Here is a 21,190-nt window from a genome sequence, read left to right as displayed (position 1 = left end):
CTTGAAAAAACACAACAGACCTAAAGCACATGAACTGACAGAACGACAAGAATTATTCAGTCATTGCAAAGATGATTACAAAAAAAACGACTTGGTTTGACTCATATTCTAAAATTACCCACACATATACAAAACTATAGCCCATTATATTCACTGAAATGACAGGTGCAGACTAAATGCACCCACTTAACACAAATACTGCAAATTAGAAGCAATGCTGTTCAAGGATAACCAGACTTGGAAAGGGCATTGCAATGAAAGGGACATGGAGAAGAAAAATATATTAACATTTTTGAAAAAAAAATACTGAAACACTGCACCTTGAACTGAGGTTTCTACCATATTACAGCACAGAGTGTAATTAGCTCTTCAGTGGTCAAATGTTCTTTGTGCAAATGCTAGCAATTGCAAACAAGCTGTCAATAAAACTATGAAGTTACAAACTGGAAGCACAAAACTAATTACAGAAATATTTGGAACTGATTCATAGAAAGTTTAAACACATTTTAAATGTCAGATTTCAAGTATGAAATAAACCTTCATATTTATTAATTCTAGAAATGCCATCAAAATGTTTGGGTAGAGAAAAATTATACCGTTACATCTTTGCACCAACATTTGAAAAGTCTGATTTATCCTTAAGATAAATTTAATGTTATTCCTTTTCTTTACATTCATCTTCCAATAGCAGTGAAAGAAATCATGTTACTGTAGTAAACTGACTTCAGTATAGCTAAGTCTCAAAGGTTTTATTAGAGCAGTAAGCTGTAGGGTTATTGATTATATTTTCATTTCAAAACTTATCGTCCAGTTATTTTTAAATATACAACATATCACTTAAAAAATTCTGATTTACTAATGGAATCTGCACAATGTATTTCATGTATCTGAAAAACAATGGCAAGGTATTAAGTTCTGTATCAATGCATATTCTTCAATCTCAGAACATTCATGTCTTAGGAGATCAAACTATAGCGGTTTGGTATTTATCATTCTGGTGTCCATAATATACTTGAAGACTCAAAACTCTAAAGTAGTCAGTTCCAATTGTTTCAACCATGAAGAAAGATGAAATCATTGCCAAAATTTCTAATACAGATTTTCTTCAAAAGTTGACATTATATCACTCTGTAAATTCATGTCAATAGTTGTTGCCATCTGAAGAGAGATGGAAATGCACTTTTGAACAACATTCTTCTTCAACGAATCAAATTCCTAAATTCCCCAAGCTGAGAAAACACTTCCAAGTAGAAAGTTGTTCTCTTTAAAGCAAATAAACTCCTGGGGGTGAGGAGAGGGGTTGAACTGGATAAATGTGAAACTGCAAACAATACAAAATTCAGCTTGAATTTCCAAACAATCACTTACATTTAAAACTCTTGAGAAAAGAAATATTCTACATTGTTTTCAAAGTCACATATATTATGACATTATTTTAATGACATTAGGGTTTTAATGATATTAGACTGACCAGATTTTAGTCATATGCTTTCCTTCTGTAAAAATAAAATTGCTCAATATTTTAAGTAGCAAAATCAGGATTAAACAAGATAGAACAAAAAACAATTTTTTAAAAGGCATGTATTATTATATCCATTATCCCAAGAGAGGTAATCAGTTTGGTTTTATGGGACAGTTCCTGAAAGTTTATCTAAATGCTAAAGGTAGATAGATATTCAAAGTTATGGAGAACTGAATATGATCCATTATTACGGTTTAAAAGTTGAGGGCTAACGCAGTGTGACAATGTTAAAAGACCATAAGACATAGGAGCAGGATTTGGCCATTCAGCCCATCAAGTCTGCTGTTCCATTCCATCATGGGTGAAACTGGATCCCACTCAACCCTATACCTCCTCACCATATACTTCGATGCCCTGACTGGTTATCAACTTCCACCTTAGATATACTCACATACTCCTCCACCGCAGTTTGTGGCAGAGCATTCCACAGATTCGCTACTCTCTGGCTAAAAAAATTCCTCCTCACCTCTGTTCTAAAGGGTCAACCCTCAATTTTGAGGCTGTGCTCTCTAGTTCTGGATACCCCCACCATAGGAAACATCCTCTTCACATCCACCCTATCTAGTTCTTTCAATGTTCAGTAGGTTTCAATGAGATCCTCCTGCATTCTTCTAAACAGTGAGTACAGGCCCAAAGCTGCCAAAAGCTACTGATATGTGAAACCCTTCATTCCTGAAATCATCCTTGTGAACCCCTTCTGAACCCCCTTTCCAATGACAACACATCCTTTCTGAGATATGGGGCCCAAAAACTGTTGACAATATTCCAAGTGAGGCCTGACTAGCATCTTATAAAGGCTCAGCGTTATCCCCTTGCTTTTATATTCTATTCCCCTTGAAATAAATGCCAACATTGCATTTGCCTTCTTTACCTCAGACTCAACCTGCAAGTTAACCTTCTTGGAGTCTTGTACAAGGACTCTCCCCATTTAGATAATAGTCCACACTATTGTTTCTTTTACCAAAGTGCATTATCATACATTTCTCAACACTGTGTTTCATCTGTCACTTTTTTGCCCATTCTTCCAATTTGTCTAAGTCCTGCTGCAATCACAATGCTTCCTCACCTCCCATGATCATACTGAATGGCAGTACAGGCTTGAAGGGCCGAATGGCCTACTCCTGCACCTATTTTCTATGTTTCTATTTTACCCTTCCACCTATTTTCATATCACCTGCAAAATTGCCACAAAGAGGTCGATTCCATTATCTAAATTACTGAAAAACAATGTGAAAAACCCTAATACTGACCCCTGAGGAACACCGCTAGTCACCGGCAACCAACAAGAAAAGGCCCCTTTATTCCACTCGATCCTTCAGCCATTCTGCTATCCATGCCAGTATCTTTCCCGTACAGCCATAGGATTTTATCTTGTTAAGCAACCTCATGTGTGGCACCTTATCAAACGCCTTCTGAAAATCCAAGTAAATGACATCCACTGCCTCTTTTGTCCTATATGTGTCATATATGAAAGGAAATTCACAGCTGATAGAAAGCATTCTGGTGGGTATGGAAGCCAATACCTGGCAAAAAGTAAGCATTCTTCAAGGAAACCAAGATGATTAGAGCAATACAATTAATTTGAACCAACTGATCCCTTGTAATTTTGTGAGAGAGACAAAATAAGCTATCAGAAATTGCCACTAGAGCAGAAACTGCAGATCTATAACTAAGAAAAGAAATATGGATAGTTTTACATAAAACAAAAAGTTGGAAACATTTAGGTCAGGTAGCATCTGTGAAAATAGAAACAGATTTTAATGTTTCAGACTGAAGACTTAGCTTTGACAAACCCTAAAACATTTATGTTTCTCCTTCCACAGATGCTGTCAGATCCTCTGAACATTTCCAGCATTTCCTCTTTTTTAAATTCTACATTTCCAACACCTGCAATTTTTATGACTTTCAAATTCAAGTTAATTTTGAAAGTGTTAGTTGGAATGAACAGTCTCGTGCTACTCACTGCTTCTCTCCTCCTCCGCTCTTGCTCCAGTTTCCTGGCTAGCTTTCTGTCTTGCTGTGCTTTATGCTCATCATGCGTTTTCTGCTCAGCCGCTTTTTCACAGGGCCCGCCCGGATCTCTTGAAGTAGATTCCAAAACAATTTCCTTCCCAGGTTCTCTGCAACACAAATGTCCCTTCAGTGTGATCGCATTAGAAACAGTAGAAGGTGACTCAGCCCTTCAGGTCTGTTCAATTAATGTGCTCAGACTATTCTCCATCACAAAATATTTTATTTTCCTGCTTTCAACTCACTCCCCCATCCCCTTACTGGTTTTTGCATCTGGTAATCTATCCACCCCCTTCTTAAATATATTCATAAATTGACTTCCATGCTCTTCTGAAATAGCACAGGGTTATTTTCCCTGTAAATGAATAGGCCTCTCCTTACCTTAGTCATAAATATTTTGCCTCTTATCCCAAGACTGTGACCTAATGGTTAGACTTGACAGCCAGGGAAAACATCCTCCACACATCAAGACTGTCTAGCCACATCATGATTTTTTATCCCCTGCATTTCATAATTTTATTCTTCTGAACTCCAGAGAACATTGGTTCAGTGAAGTGAATCTTGAGTCATATATAATTCTGCCATCCCAGGAATCTATCTGGTGAATCTTTCTCAGTATTCCCTCCAATAACAAGCATGTCCTTTCATATGCATGCAAACAGTACTGCAGGAGTGGCATCAGCAAAACTCTGTTTTATTTTAAAACAAACCATCTTTGCTTCTGCCCTCCAAACCTTTGGCATACCTTGCATACCACTAATATTTTCTCTTCACGCTGCTTGCTACATTTGTAGGTTTGTTTGCAGTGACTTCTGCCAGGGCATCCATGTCCCTTTGTGTATCAACATTTCCCAATTAACTTATCACCAGCCTTATTGCTTTTCACATTGATGTATATTGCGAGTAGATGGGCTGCAAGCACCAATTTTTGCAGAACCCCATGACCCTCAGAAATTCCTGTTTATTCCTATTCTCTGCATCCTATGCAGTTTTCAATCCACAGGAGCATGTTCTCCTCAGCCATGCAGCTCAGTTTTGTTTAGTTTTGTTTGAGTTTAGTTCCAATCTCTCATGGAAACTTCTACATACATCTCATCTACTGGTCCTCTGTCAATTCTACAGAGATAAAAGTCCAGGAAGCTTGTCTAACACAATTTCCCTTTCATAAATCCCCATTAATTGTCTCTACTTGACTGAAAGTTTTCTAGATGTCCTGTTGTTATATTTTTGGAATAGACTCTGCCGGGGTGAAGCTAGATACAGATTAGAGGAACAACACCTCATATTCTTTTTTGATCTTCTCCAACCTGACAGCATACAGCATCAATTTCTCTAACTTCCAGTAACCACAGTGGCTGTTTGCATCACTCCCAATTCGCTTCTCCCCCATCCACCTACCTACCCTCCCCCCTCACCTGGATCCATCTTCCACCCACTAGCTCATACTCCGTCCTTCTTCTGCCCTCTTTCCTTCTGTTGAAGAGTCTCAGCCCAAAACATTGACTGTTCATTCCCTCGATAGATGCTACCTGACTTGCTGAGTTCCTCTAGCATTTTGTTTGCTGCTTGGAATAGGCCCCAGCATTTTTCTGTTACCTGAGTCATGCCTGTCACTGCCCATTTTCTCCCTTCCTCGTTTTTTTTCCTTATACAATTAGTGGAATTACATTTGACACCTTCCAATCTACAGAAAATAGCTAGAGAATTTTCTAAATTGATAACAAGGGTACACATAATTGCCATAACTGCTGAGGAAGCAGATTCACAGGTTTGGCAAGTGAGACAGAAGACACTAATTTCAAATAAGTACATTAACCATTTACTTACAGACTAACAGTAAAACATTCAACCAGACATCCAAGTGAAACAACTACTCATCTAAGCCACCCTAAGTTACAAAAACTACAGCACTGAATATTCAATAACGCTTCAATCTTAAGTACCCCCTCTATGTACCCCCTCTTTGTACCCCCTCTATTCTTGCCATAGAGGGGGTACAAAGAAGGTTCACCAGATTGATTCCTGGGATGGCAGGACTTTCATATGATGAAAGACTAGATCGACTAGGCTTATACTCACTGGAATTTAGAAGATTGAGGGGGGGATCTTATTGAAATGTATAAAATTCTAAACGGATTGGACAGGCTAGATGCAGGAAGATTGTTCCCGATGTTGGGGAAGTCCAGAACGAGGGGTCACAGTTTGAGGATAAAGGAGAAGCCTTTTAGGACAGAGATTAGGAAAAACTTCTTCACACAGAGAGTGGTGAACCTGTGGAATTCTCTGCCACAGGAAACAGTTGAGGCCAGTTCATTGGCTATATTTAAGAGGGAGTTAGATACGGCCCTTGTGGCTAAAGGGATCGGGGGTATGGAGAGAAGGCAGGTATAGTGTTCTGAGTTGGATGATCAGCCATGATCGTACTGAATGGTGGTGCAGGCTCGAAGGGCCGAATGGCCTACTCCTGCACCCATTTTCTATGTTTCTATTACATAACCATAAAACTAAACATTCAACAGATACTTAGCTAAGTGTACACGGGTGTTTCCTATAACAGCAGCACACGTTCCCAATGGCTCTTCAGCACTGGTTGCGACCTCAGTGTGAAGATGAGCACCTGGAGACAAAGGAAAGCCAACAAGTCTCTTGCATGTGCTGTTTTTATACCCCCGAGGCACCTGGAACCGGACAATGACATGGGTTTATGCAAGGCAACCAATGGGAAAGACCTGATTCATCTCTCAAATGGGCCAATCAATGATTGGCATGGTAGAAGCGGCTTTTGACTGTCAAGTGAACTAACCTTTCACAGTACATTACCTCATTTGGTACCTCTGGGCTACAGATGATTGGGGACTTTTTAAAGCTTTCTTTTCAATTAATCTCCAATATACTTATTGATATTACTAATTCAATGATCGTATTCATTGAATTGTGTTCACTGATACTAATTTCCCTTAACTCCTTCTTTCCAGTACCAGGAATTTATCTGTGCCCTCTTTCTAGAAGCAGAAACAAACTAAGTATGCTATCACTTCTATGTTCCTATTGCAAATGCTCCCATTGCTTACAACAGGGGACCAATATTTGTGTTTATTAATCTTGTCTTTTTATTTGCGTAGAAACTTTTACAATCGACTCAAGTTCTCTGCAAGTTCATTTTTGTTCTCTTCACCAAACTCTACATTAAAATATTGACTATTAGAATTGCTTGTAAAGTAACAAGCATTGCTCAGACTCCAAATAACAATCTAATTTTGAAGTCACCGTAATATCATAATCTTTTTTCCAAATAAAATGGATCTTAAATCTTGCATTATATTCACATGGTATTTCATATAGTGAGGGAACAGCTACAAGGGAATCCAGTTGCTAAACCATGGCGCTGCACAAAAATCTGCATTTGAGACAGAAAGACCAGCTTTGCAAAAGTGCAATTAATAGAACGCATACTATGAAAATTTCATATTTCCTTCTATCAATCAAGTTAGTGCTAATTTGCATTCCCCATTAAAAACCCATTCTCTCCAATACATCAACTTTCCTCCCTCCAGCCATATTTTTACTACCCACCTACACAAGGAATAATTTACATCAGCCAATTAACATTAGCATGATAATGACATATGGGAGGAACCTGGAGCACCAAGGGGAAATCCACATAATCGAAGGGAGAACAAGCTCCAAACAGACAGCATCTGAGGTCAGAATTGAACCCAGACACGATAGCTCTGTAGTAAGCAGCACTAACTGCTGTGCTAACAATCCTGAACAGAGCATGCAAAGAGAAACAGATTGTAGATAGATCAATATATATTATACATAAAATATAAGATTGTGTCCCTTACAGATTGAGAAAGGAGAAATTATTTTCAGGTAATAAGGAAATGGCAGTGACATTAAACAAATATGTCACCTTTTTTCATTGAAGTGACAAAATTAGTGGAGGACAATCTTCAAAGAAAATAAAATTGAAATATGGTTTCAGAGCCACAGCAATTGTCATCTTTAAAGATACCATAGATTCTAGAGTAGTTCTCAAGGTCTGTACTCAGATTAAAGTGAAGGACATGATGGCACTGGGGAGGGTGCAGAGCAGAGTTACCAGGGTGATGCCTGGATGTAGCATTACGAGAAGGTTAGGTTGGTTTTCATTGGTGTGGCCGAGGCTGAGGACTGACTTGATAGACTGAAAGTCACAGATAGGATCCGTGCCTTTCCTCAAGGAGGTAAGATAGAAATCTCTCCTCAATGAAGTATCCAAGATGAAAAGGGATTGGTTTCCAGCAAGGGATTTATCTGGTGAATCCGCAGAAGAACGTTATCACCCCAAGGTCAGTTGCAATCTGAAATGCACTGTTGAAATGGGTAGTGGAGGCGGGTACACTCAACATTTTTGTATGTAGGTGAGCACATGATTTTCCAAGGCACAGGAAGTTACACACCAAGTGCTGGTAAATGAAATGGTCAGGATGCACATGGTGGACTGAAGGGTGTGATGTGAAGATTATTCTAATCCATTTAACAGGACTATTCCTCACGGTATAAGGTGGCTACTTTGATCAAATTCTAATCCATTCACTTTGTACATTACCTTTGTTGCTCTATCACCTTATTCCTTTTTCCACTCTCAGTTTGCTCAAGGTGGAGTCTTTTGATTTCTGCCTGAGCTTTTAAAGCTTTTTCACGTTCTTCCTTCTCAAGTGCCGCTTTCCGGAACAACTTGAAGCTTTCACTGGACGATTTTATTGCTGATGTAGGTGTCACTATTTTGCCCAGACTTGTCCAGGAATTGACATTCTTGACCTCAATTTCCTAATTTATTGAAGTAAAATATCTTGTGAAAATGAATGGCATAAAATATAACAAATATTTTCAATATGCTAATTAATCATTTAATATTCCAAGAGTAGTCAGCACGTCTAATCTTGCAGCAAAACCAAAAAGTTCTAGATTTAACTTTGAGTTTGCAAGTCAATGTAAAATGGGAACTTTAGAGAGATCATGAGGAATTGACACATGGTAGGATGAATGGTTTACAAAGTCCAAAGGGAGTTACATCCATTAAATACTCAAAATCAATGGGAATTGTATTAATTTGTAGAGCAGAATGACTAACAACTAGTTTTCAAAAGTCATAACTATATATTTGAAAGAAAAAAAAACAGGCACTTAGACCATAATACCATAAGACATAGGAGCAGAATTAGGCCCTTCAGCCCATCGAGTCTGCTGCCCAATTCTATCATGGCTGATCCCAGATCCCACTCAACCCCTACATCTGCCTTCTCACCATATTCTTTGATGTGCTGACCAATCAGGATCCTGTCAACTTCCACCTTAAAAAAACCCATGGACTTGGCCTCCACTGCGGTCTGAGGCAAAGCATTCCACAGAACTACTTCTGAGTTAAAAAAAAAATCCTCCTTACCTCTATTCTAAAAGGTTGCCCCTCAATGTTGAGGTTGTGCCCTCTAGTTCTGGATACCCCCACCATAGGAAATATACTTTCCACATCCACCCTATTTAGTCCTTTCAACATTCGGTATGTTCCAATGAAATTTCCCTGCATTCTTCTAAATTCCAGTGAGTACAGGCCCAAAGCTGCCAGCATTTCTCATATGTTGAGCTCTTCATTCCTGGAATCATCCTCATGAACCTCCTCTGGACATTCTCCAATGACAACACATCGTTTCTGAGATATGGGGTTCAAAACTGTTGACAATACTCCAAATGCAGCCTGACTGGTGTCTTATAAAAGGCTCAGCATTATTCCCTTGAAATAAATACCAACATTGCATTTGCCTTCTTTACCACAGACTCAGCCTGTAAATTAACCTTCTGAGAGTCTTGCACGAGGATTCCCAAGACCCTCTGCACTTCTTTTGTTTGAAATTTCTCCCCATTTAGATAATAGTCCGCACTATTGTTCCTTTTCCCAAAATGTATCATACATTTCTCAACACTGTATTCCATCTTCCACATTTTTGCCCATTCTTCCAATTTGTCTTAAGTCCTGCTGCAATCACGCTTCCTCAGTACTACCTACCCCTCCACCTATCTTCATATCATCCACAAACTTTGTCACAAAGCCATCAATTCCATCATTCAAATCATTGACAATGAGAAAAGTAACAAGACCCAATATTGACCCCTGAGGAAAATCATTAGTCACTGGCAGCCAACCAGAAAAGGCCCCCTTTATTCCCACTTGCTGCCTCCTGCCTGTCAGCCATTCCTCTATCCATGCTAGTATATTTCCTGTAATACTACAGGAATTTATCTTACATAGAAACATAGAAAATAGGTGCAGGAGTAGGCCATTCGGCCCTTTGAGCCTGCATTCAGTATGATCATGGCTGATCATCCAACTCAGAACCCTGTACCTGCCTTCTCTCCATACCCCCTGATCCCTTTAGCCACAAGGGCCATATCTAACTCCCCCTTAAATGTAGCCAATGAACTGGCCTCAACTGTTCCCTGTGGCAGAGAATTCCACAGATTCACCACTCTGTATGAAGAAGTTTTTCCTCATCTCGGTCCCAAAAGGCTTCCCCTTTATCCTCAAACTGTGACCCTTTGCTCTGGACTTCCCCAACAACGGGAACAATCTTCCTGCATCTAGCCTGTCCAATCCCTTTAGAATTTTATACATTTCAATCAGATCCCCCCTCAATCTTCTAAATTCCAGACAGTATAAGCCTAGTCGATCCAGTCTTTCTTCATATGAAAGTCTTGCCATCCCAGGACTCAATCTGGTGAACCTTCTTTGTACTCCCTCTATGGCAAGAATGTCTTTCCTCAGATTAGGGGACCAAAACTGCACACAATACTCCAGGAGTGGTCTCACCAAGGCCTTGTACAACTGCAGTAGTACCTCCCTGCTCCTGTACTCGAATCCTCTTGCTATGAATGCCAGCATACCATTCGCCTTTTTCACTGCCTGCTGTACCTGCATGCCCACTTTCAATGACTGGTGTGCAATGACACCCAGGTCTCGTTGCACCTCCCCTTTTCCTAATCGGCCACCATTCAGATAATAATGTTTTCCTGTTCTTGCCATCAAAGTGGATAACCTTACATTTATCCACATTAAATTGCATCTGCCATGAATTTGCCCACTCACCTAACCTATCTAAGTCACCCTGCATCCTCTTAGCATCCTCGTCACAGCTAACACTGCCGCCCAGCTTCGTGTTATTTGCAAACTTGGAGATGCTGCATTTAATTCCCTCATCTAAGTCATTAATAGATATTGTAAACAACTGGGGTCCCAGCACTGAGCCTTGCAGTACCCCACTAGTCACTGCCTGCCATTCTGAAAAGGTCCCATTTATTCCCACTCTTTGCTTCCTGTCTGCCAACCAATTCTCTATCCACATCAATACTATACCTCCAATACCGTGTGTTTTAAGTTAGCACACTAATCTCCTGTGTGGGACCTTGTCAAAAGCCTTTTGAAAATCCAAATATACCACATCCACTGGTTCTCCCCTATCCACTCTACTGGTTACATCCTCAAAAAATTATAAGATTTGTCAGACATGATTTTCCTTTCACAAATCCATGCTGACTTTGTTGTGCTTTCCAAATGTGCTGTTATCACATCTTTGATAACTGACTCTAGCATTTTCCCCACCACCGATGTTAGGCTAACCAGTCAATAATTTCCCAGTTTCTCTCTCCCTCCTTATTTTAAAAAGCGGGGTTACATTAGCCACCCTCTAATCCTCAGGAACTAATCCAGAATCTAATGAGTTTTGAAAAATTATCACTAATGCATCCACTATTTCTTGGGCTACTTCCTTAAGCGCTCTGGGATGCAGACCATCTGGTCCTGGGGATTTATCTGCCTTTAATTCCTTCAATTTACCTAACACCACCTCCCTACTAACATGTATTTCGCTCAGTTCCTCCATCTCACTAGACTCTCGGTCCCCTACTATTTCCGGAAGATTATTTATGTCCTCTTCAGTGAAGACAGAACCAACGTAGTTATTCAATTAGTCTGCCATGTCCTTGTTCCCCATGATCAATTCACCTTTTTCTGACTGTAAGAGACCTACATTTGTCTTAACCAATCTTTTTCTTTTCACATATCTATAAAAGCTTTTATAGTCAGTTTTTAATGTTCCCTGCCAGCTTTCTCTCATAATCTTTTTTCCCTTTCCTAATTAAGCCCTTTGTCCTCCTCTGCTGGACTCTGAATTTCTCCCAGTCCTCAGGTGTGCTGCTTTTTCTGGCTAATTTGTATGTTTCTTCTTTGGAATTGATACTATCCCTAATTTCCCTTGTCAGCCACGGGTGCACTACCTTCCCTGGTTTACTTTTTTGCCAAACTGGGATGAACAATTGTTGTAGTTCATCCATGCAATCTTTAAATGTTTGCCATTGCATATCCACCATCAATCCTTTAAGTATCATTTGCCAGTCTATCTTAGCTAATTCACATCTCATACCTTCAAAGTTACCCTTCTTTAAATTCAGAACCTTTGTTTCTGAATTAACTATGTCACTCTCCATCTTAATGAAGAATTCCACCATATTATGGTCACTCTTACCCAAAGGGCCTCTCACGACAAGATTGCTAACTAATCCTTCCTCACTGCTCAATACCCAGTCCAGAATGGCCTGCTCGCTAGTTGGTTCCTCGGCATGTTGGTTCAGAAAACCATCCCACATACATTCCAAGAAATCCTCATCCTCAGCACCCTTACCAATTTGGTTCACCCAATCTATATGTAGATTGAAGTCACCCATTATAACTGCTGTTCCTTTATTGCACGCATTTCTAATTTTCTGTTTAATGCCATCCCCAACCTCACTGCTACTGTTAGTTGGCCTATACACAACTCCCACCAGCGTTTTCTGCTTCTTCGTGTTATGCAGCTCTACCCATATTGATTCCACATCCTCCTGGCTAATGTCCTTCCTTTCTATTGCGTTAATCTCCTCTCTAACCAGCAATGCCACCCCACCTCCTTTTCTCTCATGTCTATCCCTTCTGAATATTGAATATCCCTGAATGTTGAGCTCCCGTACTTGGTCACCCTGAAGCCATGTCTCTATGATCCCAACTATATCATATTCATTAATAACTATCTGCACATTCAATTCATCCACCTTTTTACGAATGCTCCTTGCATTGACACACAAAGCCTTCAGGCTTGCTTTTACAACACTCTTAGTCCTTATACAATTATGTTGAAAAGTGGCCCTTTTTGATGCTTGCCCTGGATTTGCCGGCCTGCCACTTTTACTTTTCACCGTACTACTTTTTGCTTCTTCCCTCATTTTACACCCCTCTGTCTCTCTGCACTTGTTCCCAACCCCCTGCCACATTAGTTTAAATGCTCTTGAACAAACGCTCCCCCTAGGACATTGGTTCCAGTCCAGCCCAGGTGCACACCGTCCTGTTTGTACCGGTCCCACCTCCTCCAGAACTGGTTCCAATGCCCCAGAAATTTGAATCCCTCCCCCTTGCATCATTTTTCAAGCCACGTATTCATCTGAAATATCCTCCTATTTCTACTCTGACTAGCATGTGGCACTGGTAGTAATCCAGAGATTATTACCTTTGTGGTCCTACTTTTTAGTTTATCTCCTAACTCCCTAAATTCACCTTGTAGGATCTCATCCTGTTTTTTTACCTATATCGTTGGTACCTATGTGCACCACGACCACTGGCTGTTCACCCTCCCACTCCAGAATATCCTGCAGCCGCTCAGAGACATCCTTGACCCTTGCACCAGGGAGGCAACATACCCTCCTGGAGTCTTGTTTGTGGCCGCAGAAACGCCTATCTATTCCCCTTACAATCAAATCCCCTATCACTATAGCTCTCCCACTCCTTTTCCTTCCCTCCTGTGCCGCAGAGTCACCCACGGTGCCATGAACTCGGCTGCTGCTGCCTTCCCCTGATGAGACATCTCCCCCAACAGTATCCAAAACAGTATATCTGTTTAGGAGGGAGATGACCTCAGGGGACTCCTGCACTACCTGCCTACTGCTACGCTGTTCAGTGGCCACCCATTCCCTTTCTGCCTGTGTAGCCTTTACCTGCGGTGTGGCCAACTCACTGAACGTGCTATTCACGACTTTCTCAGCATCGCGGATGCTCCAGTATGAATCCAGTCACAGCTCCAGCTGCTCAATGCGGTCTGCCAGAAGCTGCAGCTGGATGCATTTCCTGCACACATAGTTGTCAGGGACATTGGAAGTATCCCTGATTTCCCACATGCTGCAGGAGGAATAAACCAGGGGGCCGATCTCAGCTGTCATGACCTACCCAATACGCTACAGCTTCACCGCCTTCCTTTCTTCAAATAAAATACCGCTGCAGACCGTTCTCCTTTTAAAGGAACTTACCCGGCCTTACCTCACTTGGAGTGAAGCTCGACCTCAGCCTCTGCTCGCCAAAGCCTCTCGAGACAAAGCCTTCCTACTCTGTTGCCCACTCCGTCAAACTGCTCTCTTTTAAATACTCCTGCTGCCTCACGGACCGACTTACACACACTTGCACAGTCCTGCCCCAATCAACCACCAAGAAAAAAGGCCGACTTCCACAAACTGCTCTCTTTTAAATACTCCTGCTGTCTCATGGGCTGATCTTGTTAAGTAGTCTCATGTGTGTCACCTTATCAAAAGCCTTCTGAAAATCCAAGCAAATGACATCCACTGCCTCTCCTTTGTCCACGCTGCTTGAACTTCCTTGAAGAACTCCAACAGATTTGTCAGACTAGATTTCCCATTACAGTAACAATGCTGACTTTGACTTATTTTATCATTGGTCTCCAAGTACCCCAAAACATCATCCTTAATAATAGGCTCCAACACTTTCCCAACACAGGGGTTAGGCTAGCTGGCCTATAATTTCCTTTCTTTCACTTTCCTTCCTTCTTTAAGAGTGGATGATATTTGCAATCTTCTAGTCCTCCAGGACGATGCCAGTGATTCTTGAAAGATCATGACCAATGCACCTGCTATCTCTTCAGCAACCTTTCTCAGGACTCTGGAATGTAGTCTATCTGGTCCAGGTGTCTTATCCACCTTAAAAATCTTTCAGTGTGCCTTGCACTTTTTCCTTTGTAATAGCAATAGCTCTCACTCCTGCTCCCTGACCCTCACAGACCTCTGGCACATTGCTAGTGTCTTCCACAGTGAAGACTGATGCAAAGTACCCATTAAGTTCATCTGCCTTTTCTTTGTCCCCCATTACTACTTCACCAGCATCATTTTCCAGTGGTCCAATATCAACTCTCGACTCCCTTTTACTCTTCATATAACTGAAAAAATCTTTTGGAATCCTGCTTTATATAATTGGCCCATTTGTCCTCACATTTCATCTTTTCCCTTATAATTTTAGTTACCTTTTGTTGGATTTTAAAAGCTTTCCAAACATCCAACTTCCCACTCACTTCTGCGACCTTATATGCCCTTTCCTTAGCTTTTATGCAGCCCTCAACTTCCCTTGTCAGTCATGGTTGCCTACCCCTGCCATTTAAGAACAACTCCTCTGAAGGACACATCCTGCGACTTGTAAACTAATCCCAGAACCTTCAGTCATCTCTGCTCTGTCATTGTCCCTGACAGTATCCTCCTCCAGTCCACCTGGGCATGCCTCTGTAATTCCCTTTATTCCATTGCAGTAGTGATACATATGACTTAGCTTCTCCCTATCAAATTGCAGTATGAATTCAATTATATTATGATCACTGTCTCGTAAGGGTTCCTTTACATTAAGCTCCCTAATAAGATCTCTGGGTTATTACACATCTTTCCTGAGTAGGCTCAAGCTCCTCTAAAAAGCCATCTTTTAGGCATTCAACAAACTCCCCCTCTTACAATCTGACACTAACCTGATTTTCCCCAATCTCCTTGCATATTGAAGTCCACCATTACAATTGTATCATTACCCTTATTACATGGTTTTTCCAGCTCCCTTTGCAAGCTCAACCCCACATCTTGGCTATTTGGAGGCCTATATACAATTCGCACAATGTTTTTTTTACCCCTTGCAGTTTCATAACTCCACCTACTGGTAATTCCATCTCTTACCAACAGAGCCACACCACTGACTTTGCCTTCCTGCCTGTCCTTTCGATACAAGGTATATCCTTTGATGTTAAGCTCCCAACTATAGCCTTCTTTCAGCCACAACTCAGTGATACCTACATCATACTGACCAATCTCTAATTGCAGGAGTTTGTCCCTTATTCCAAATGCTATGCACATTTAAATACAGCACCTTCAGTCCTGTATTCTTCACCCTTCTGAATTTTTCCTGAGCTACAATTTAACTCTTTGCTCTGTCCGCATTTGCACGCAATCATTGGTTTGTCCTTCCTTACATTCATGTTACATCCATTATCTACTTGTAAACCTGCTGGTTCATCCTCAGCTCTATCATACTGGTTCCCATCCCCCTGTCATATTAGTTTAAACCACTCTCAACAGCTCCAGTAAATCTGCCCACAAAAATATTGGACCCCTCGGATTGAAATGCAACCCCTTTTGTACAGGTCCCACCTGCCCCCGAAGAGGTCCGAATTATCCAGAAATCTGAATCCCTGCCCCTTGCTCCAATTCTTCAGCCACACATTTATGTACCACCTCATTCTTTTCCTGTCCTCACTGTCACACGGTGCAGGCAGCCATCCTGAGATTACTCTCCTTGTGTTCCTGCTTCTCAGTTTCCTTCCTAACTCCCTGCATTCTTTTATAAGGACCTCCTTCGTTTTTTTAAAAAAATCTATGTCACTGGTACCAATATGTATCACGACTTCTGGCTGCTCACCCTCCCCTTTCCGGGTATTGTGGATGTATTCAGAAACATTGTGGATCCTGGCACCTCGGAGGCGTCCACAGAATCATTTATCTGTCCCCTAATTATACAGTCCCCTATTACTGCTGCCATCCTTTTTAGTTCTCTACCCTTCTGAGCCACAGGGACAGACTTGGTGCCAAAGGCATGGTCGCTGTTGCTTCCCCCAAGTAGGTTCCCCCTCCGGCCAGCAATAATCAAAATGGAGTACTTATTGTTGAGGGGAACGGCCACTATCTGACGTTCCCCCTTCCCTGTCCCAGACAGTTACCCATTTATGTCTCCTGTAACCTTAGGGTGACCACTGCCCTGTAGCTCCTCGTCTATCACTGCTTCACTTTCCCTGACAAGCTGAACGTCATCGAGCTGCAGCTCCAGTTCCCTGACACGGTCTCTAAGGAGCTGCATCTCGATGCACCTGCTGCACTTGTGTCTGAATCGATGTTACAGAACCGAGAGACTTACCTTCTTTGGGGTAAGTAAGGGTTTGGGCTCTGACAATACATCAAAGTTACTATTTGTTTTTGTTTCACTAGGATGGATATGCTCCATATCTGAAATATTTTAAAGTTTTATAAAGATTAGCAATATTAAAATAATAATGGGCAATTACCATAATAGTTATATTTGAACATTCATCTGAAATTTTGAAAATGGACATTACTCTTCAATGTCATTTAATACTTCATCAATCATAGTGACTACAGATGGAAAATAATTAGTTGCAGTTTATGACGATCAACCTGTGTTGAATACAAGGTAAAAAGAAATTCCTATGACGTGTGCAAGATTGGATTCAGATTGTTTTGTTTCACTCGTAGGTTGGCATTATTGTCAAATTCTACTCTTACTGTTCATACCCACTCACACTTGAGGTGATGATGGTGAGAGGTGTTGGATTAAGCTGTAGAATTGTTATTTTTCTTGTAGTTTAACTTTCCTGTGCTTGCTTGTACTTTTACATATTCACCTATATACGCATAATTCTTCCGTGAATTTTTCAGGAATTATGGTAGAAGTGCTTCTGTAGTTTTCTAGAAACTTATTAGTTTATCTGTAGTAGGTGTCACAACACTTTAATCTGGCTATTTAGTTAAAACACTGGGATTTTGTTTATCTCTAGTCTGAGAATGAGGCAACCACAACTCCTTTGTTTTTTTTGTTTGTTCTTCATTCTTGTAACACTTAACAAAACAGCTGTAAGAAAGAAATTTTATACCTCATTCTCAACTTCCAAAACAGCATTGGATCACAAAATCATTCCGAATCCCATTCCTGTTCCGACATGTCGGTCCGTGGCCTCCTCTTGTGCCAAGCTGGGGCCAGAGTGGAGGAGCAACGTCTTGTATTCCATCTGATTAGCCTCCAACCTGATGACATGAATAACGATTTCTCCTTCTGGTGAAGAAATTTCACTCTGACCCCTGTTCCCCACTCTGACCTTTCACTTCTTCTCACCTGCCTATTACCTCAAGTTCCCTCCTCCTCCTCTTTCTCCTATTGCCTATCCTCCTCTCCTATCAGATTTTTCCTTCTCCATCCCTCGACCTTTCCCACGTTCCTGGCTTCACCTATCACCTTCCAGCTAGCCTGTTTTCTCTACCTCCGGCTTTTTATTCTGGCACCTTCCCCCCTTTCCTCTGTTCTGAAGAAGGGTCTTAGCCCGAAATGTCGATACTTACTCTTTTCCATAAATGCTGCCTGTCCTGCTGAGTTCTTCCAGCGTTGTCTGTGTGTTGCTTAGGATCCAACAGTGGTTTTCTTCAAACACTGCAGCCTCCCGGCAAGGCAATACTGATGGAATGGCAATATTCTGCCTGATTAGGATAGGACACAACGTGGATGGAAGCTTCTGGATGACAATGTACCGATGAGACTGCTGCTCTAGTTTCTCTAGGTGCTAGAGGTCACAAGATTTGGAATGCTGTCAAACCAGTCCAGGTTATCTGTTACAGCGTGTTTTGTAGATGGTGCACACCGTAGCTGTAGTTTGTTGGTACTGAATAGAGCACATTCAGACTGCAGGGTGGGATGCCAACTTAGATGGTGCATAGTTTTTTTTTGACTGCAGTCGAGACTGTACTCAGCTAGGCTGTTACAATCCTCACCTAACTCTTTCCTGGCTAAGAGTGGAAATAAGTGAATCCCTACAGAATACTAAATCTCTGAGCTTCATTAGTAACCATGGTATTTGTTTTCCTAACCCAGTAAAATTTCTGGTCAATAGCGACAACAGGACCTTGATGATATTCAGCGTTGGAAACCTTGAAGGCCTGGGATCTCACTTGTCCTCTGGGGATATTTGTTTCTGGCTGCAGAACACGAGTTCCATTTGTTTTCCTCAGATATAATGCTGCACCTTTAACCTGGAAATAATCCTTTTATATTCATACCACATATGATAACTAGTTATAATATCACCCTTCAACCAGATTCCCGAAACAGCATGGATAATTTCACTCATCTCAATACCAAACTAAATCCACAACCTATGGACTCACTTTCAAGGACTCTACAACTCATGTTCTCAGTTTTTTTTATATTTTAAATTATTTATTTATTATTTATAACCTATCTATTCATTTGTATTCGCACAGTTTGTCTTCTTTTGCATATTGGTTGTTTGTCAGTCTTTGTGCGTAGTATTTCATTGACTCAATTATATTTCTTTGTGTTACTCTGAGTACCTGCAAGAAAACGAATCTCAGGGTAGTATATGGTGACATATATGGTGCCTACAAAAAGTATTCACCCCCTTTGGGAATTTTCATGCTTTATTGTTTTACAACATTGAACCACAATGGATTTAATTTGGCTTTTTTTTTTAAACACTGACTTTCCAAGACTTTCGTGTCAAAGTGAAAACAGATCTCTACAAAGTGATCTAAATTAATTACAAATATAGACACACATAATAATTAATTGCATAAGTATTCACCACCTTTAATATGGCACACCAAATCATCACTGGTGCAGTCAATTGGTTTTAGAAGTCACATAAATAGTTAAATGGAGATCTGTGTTTGGAGACCTGTATGCAGTCAAGGTGTTTCAATTGATTGTAGTAAAAATACACCTTCATCTGGAAGGTGTGACTGCTGGCAAGTCAGTATCCTGGCAAAAACTACACCATGAAGAAAAAGAACATTCCAGGCAACTCCACGAAAAGGTTATTAAAGAGCACAAGTCAGGAGATGGATTCTCCAGGAGGCGCTCATGGAGTGAGGTTGTCTTTGGCTTCGCTCCATTACCGTTACTTTTTTTTTAAACTTATCTCCCTTAATTAATTTTTACCTACACTAGAAGATTTGTTCTATACTACTGATTTTTTCTTGAAATGTAACTGTGAAATCTAAAGAAATAAGTACAAGATCTAAAGGGCATGAACCTAAAAACGGGAAGGATTCCAATGGGAACGGGCCGGGGGGGGGGGGGCGGGGGGAGGGAGAGAGAAAAAGGTGACCCTAAGCAAATGGAACTATCTTATGATATTCTGTTGAAGCTTTTAGATGAAAAATTTGAAGAACAATGTCAAAGTTTTAAAGAAGACTTAAAGTCAATCACGGACCCTCTGAAATCGCTTGATTGTGAAGTTAAGCAACATCAAAGTAAAATTACTGAATTAGACATTGAATCTCAGAAGAGAGATTTGAAAATTGAGAATTTGGAGCAAAAATTATCTTCGACGACTAAACAACTGGAACATTTTAAATCCAAGATTATTGATCTTGGAAGCAGATCTAGAAGACAGAATTTACGTATAATTGGTCTCCCCGAGAATGTTGAGGAAGGAGAACCTTCAAAATTCTTCTCTCAACTTTTAAAGTATGCGTTTAGTTCTGTATTCCCCGACGATCCTCCATTGCTGGACCATGCTCACCGTACATTGCACCTGAAACCGTTGTCCTCCGAATTTAGACAGAGGCCAGTGATTCTCCGGTTCCATTATATTAGCGTTAAAGAGCATCTTATCCGAATTATCTGCCGGCAAGGTATGATTAAACTTTGACAACATCAGTTCCGTTTAGTGGAGGATTACAGTCCCGAAGTGATGAAGGCGCAGCTGACTTTTAAACCCCTGATGTCGGAACGTTACCAGAAAAATTTCAGACCGGCCCTATTGTATCCTGCACGTTTAAGAATTTCTCTTTCGGACGGATCACGTCGTGTCTTCCATTCCACAAGTGCAGCTCGAAGTTTTTTGGATGAGCACCATTCAACTGCTACGGATACCCTGCTTTAATTAATGTTTAGCACTCGCAGCATCGGCTCTGTTTTTAGGTGCTTTTTTTTTTAAAAAAGCGTTCATTATCATATGAAGAAGGTCTAAGTTCAAGACTTTCATCTTTGGTTAGTAGTGTAGGTATTTTTCACATCTCAATTAAAGTTCATTTCTCCTGCGGATGATTTTACTTTTCTTTAATTTGTTAATTTTTAATTATTTGATTTCTGACATTCTCATCAACGAATTGATGGTAAATTTCTACTGTACGGAGGAACATTTTTATTTTTGGCTTCGTATAACTAAGATGGCGGTCTATTTCCCTTTTCTCATAATTTCTTTTGTTCTTTCTGACTACGCCATCTTCTTAGGTTTCTTCCTCCCATAATTCCTTTTTTTTGAAGTGCCATTTTCAACTATTTATGTTTGTAATTGATTAATAATATGCATCGGCACTTACTTTTTCTCGTTCATTTTAGAAATCACAATATGTAGATTATTATAGTACAGTGTTTAATTTTTTTTAAATTTTGGGGGGGGGTTCTTTTTAACATACATCTTTGGAGTTGCCTTCTGGAGAAATGGGGTTAGATTTAGTATTAGTTCTTAGTTC

The 21,190-nt window shown here is 40.6% G+C and overlaps 1 protein-coding gene across 1 annotated transcript in view; it reads right to left on the bottom strand.

The window, feature by feature from the left end:
* Positions 1-745: 745 nt before the first annotated feature.
* The window catches only part of brdt (bromodomain, testis-specific), a 136,498-nt gene continuing 116,053 nt past the window's right edge, over positions 746-21,190 (bottom strand). The window contains exons 17-20 of the mRNA XM_072274595.1: positions 16,821-16,909; positions 8,127-8,347; positions 3,486-3,642; positions 746-1,158 (exon numbers count right to left, since the gene is read on the bottom strand). Of these exons, the coding sequence (XP_072130696.1) occupies positions 1,090-1,158; positions 3,486-3,642; positions 8,127-8,347; positions 16,821-16,909 (536 nt within the window). The 3' untranslated portion in view covers positions 746-1,089. The remainder of the gene's footprint in view (positions 1,159-3,485; positions 3,643-8,126; positions 8,348-16,820; positions 16,910-21,190) is intronic.

Source organism: Mobula birostris, chromosome 12 (assembly GCF_030028105.1).
Source record: "Mobula birostris isolate sMobBir1 chromosome 12, sMobBir1.hap1, whole genome shotgun sequence".
NCBI lineage: Eukaryota > Metazoa > Chordata > Chondrichthyes > Myliobatiformes > Myliobatidae > Mobula > Mobula birostris.
This window is presented reverse-complemented; position numbering and strand designations above follow the sequence as displayed.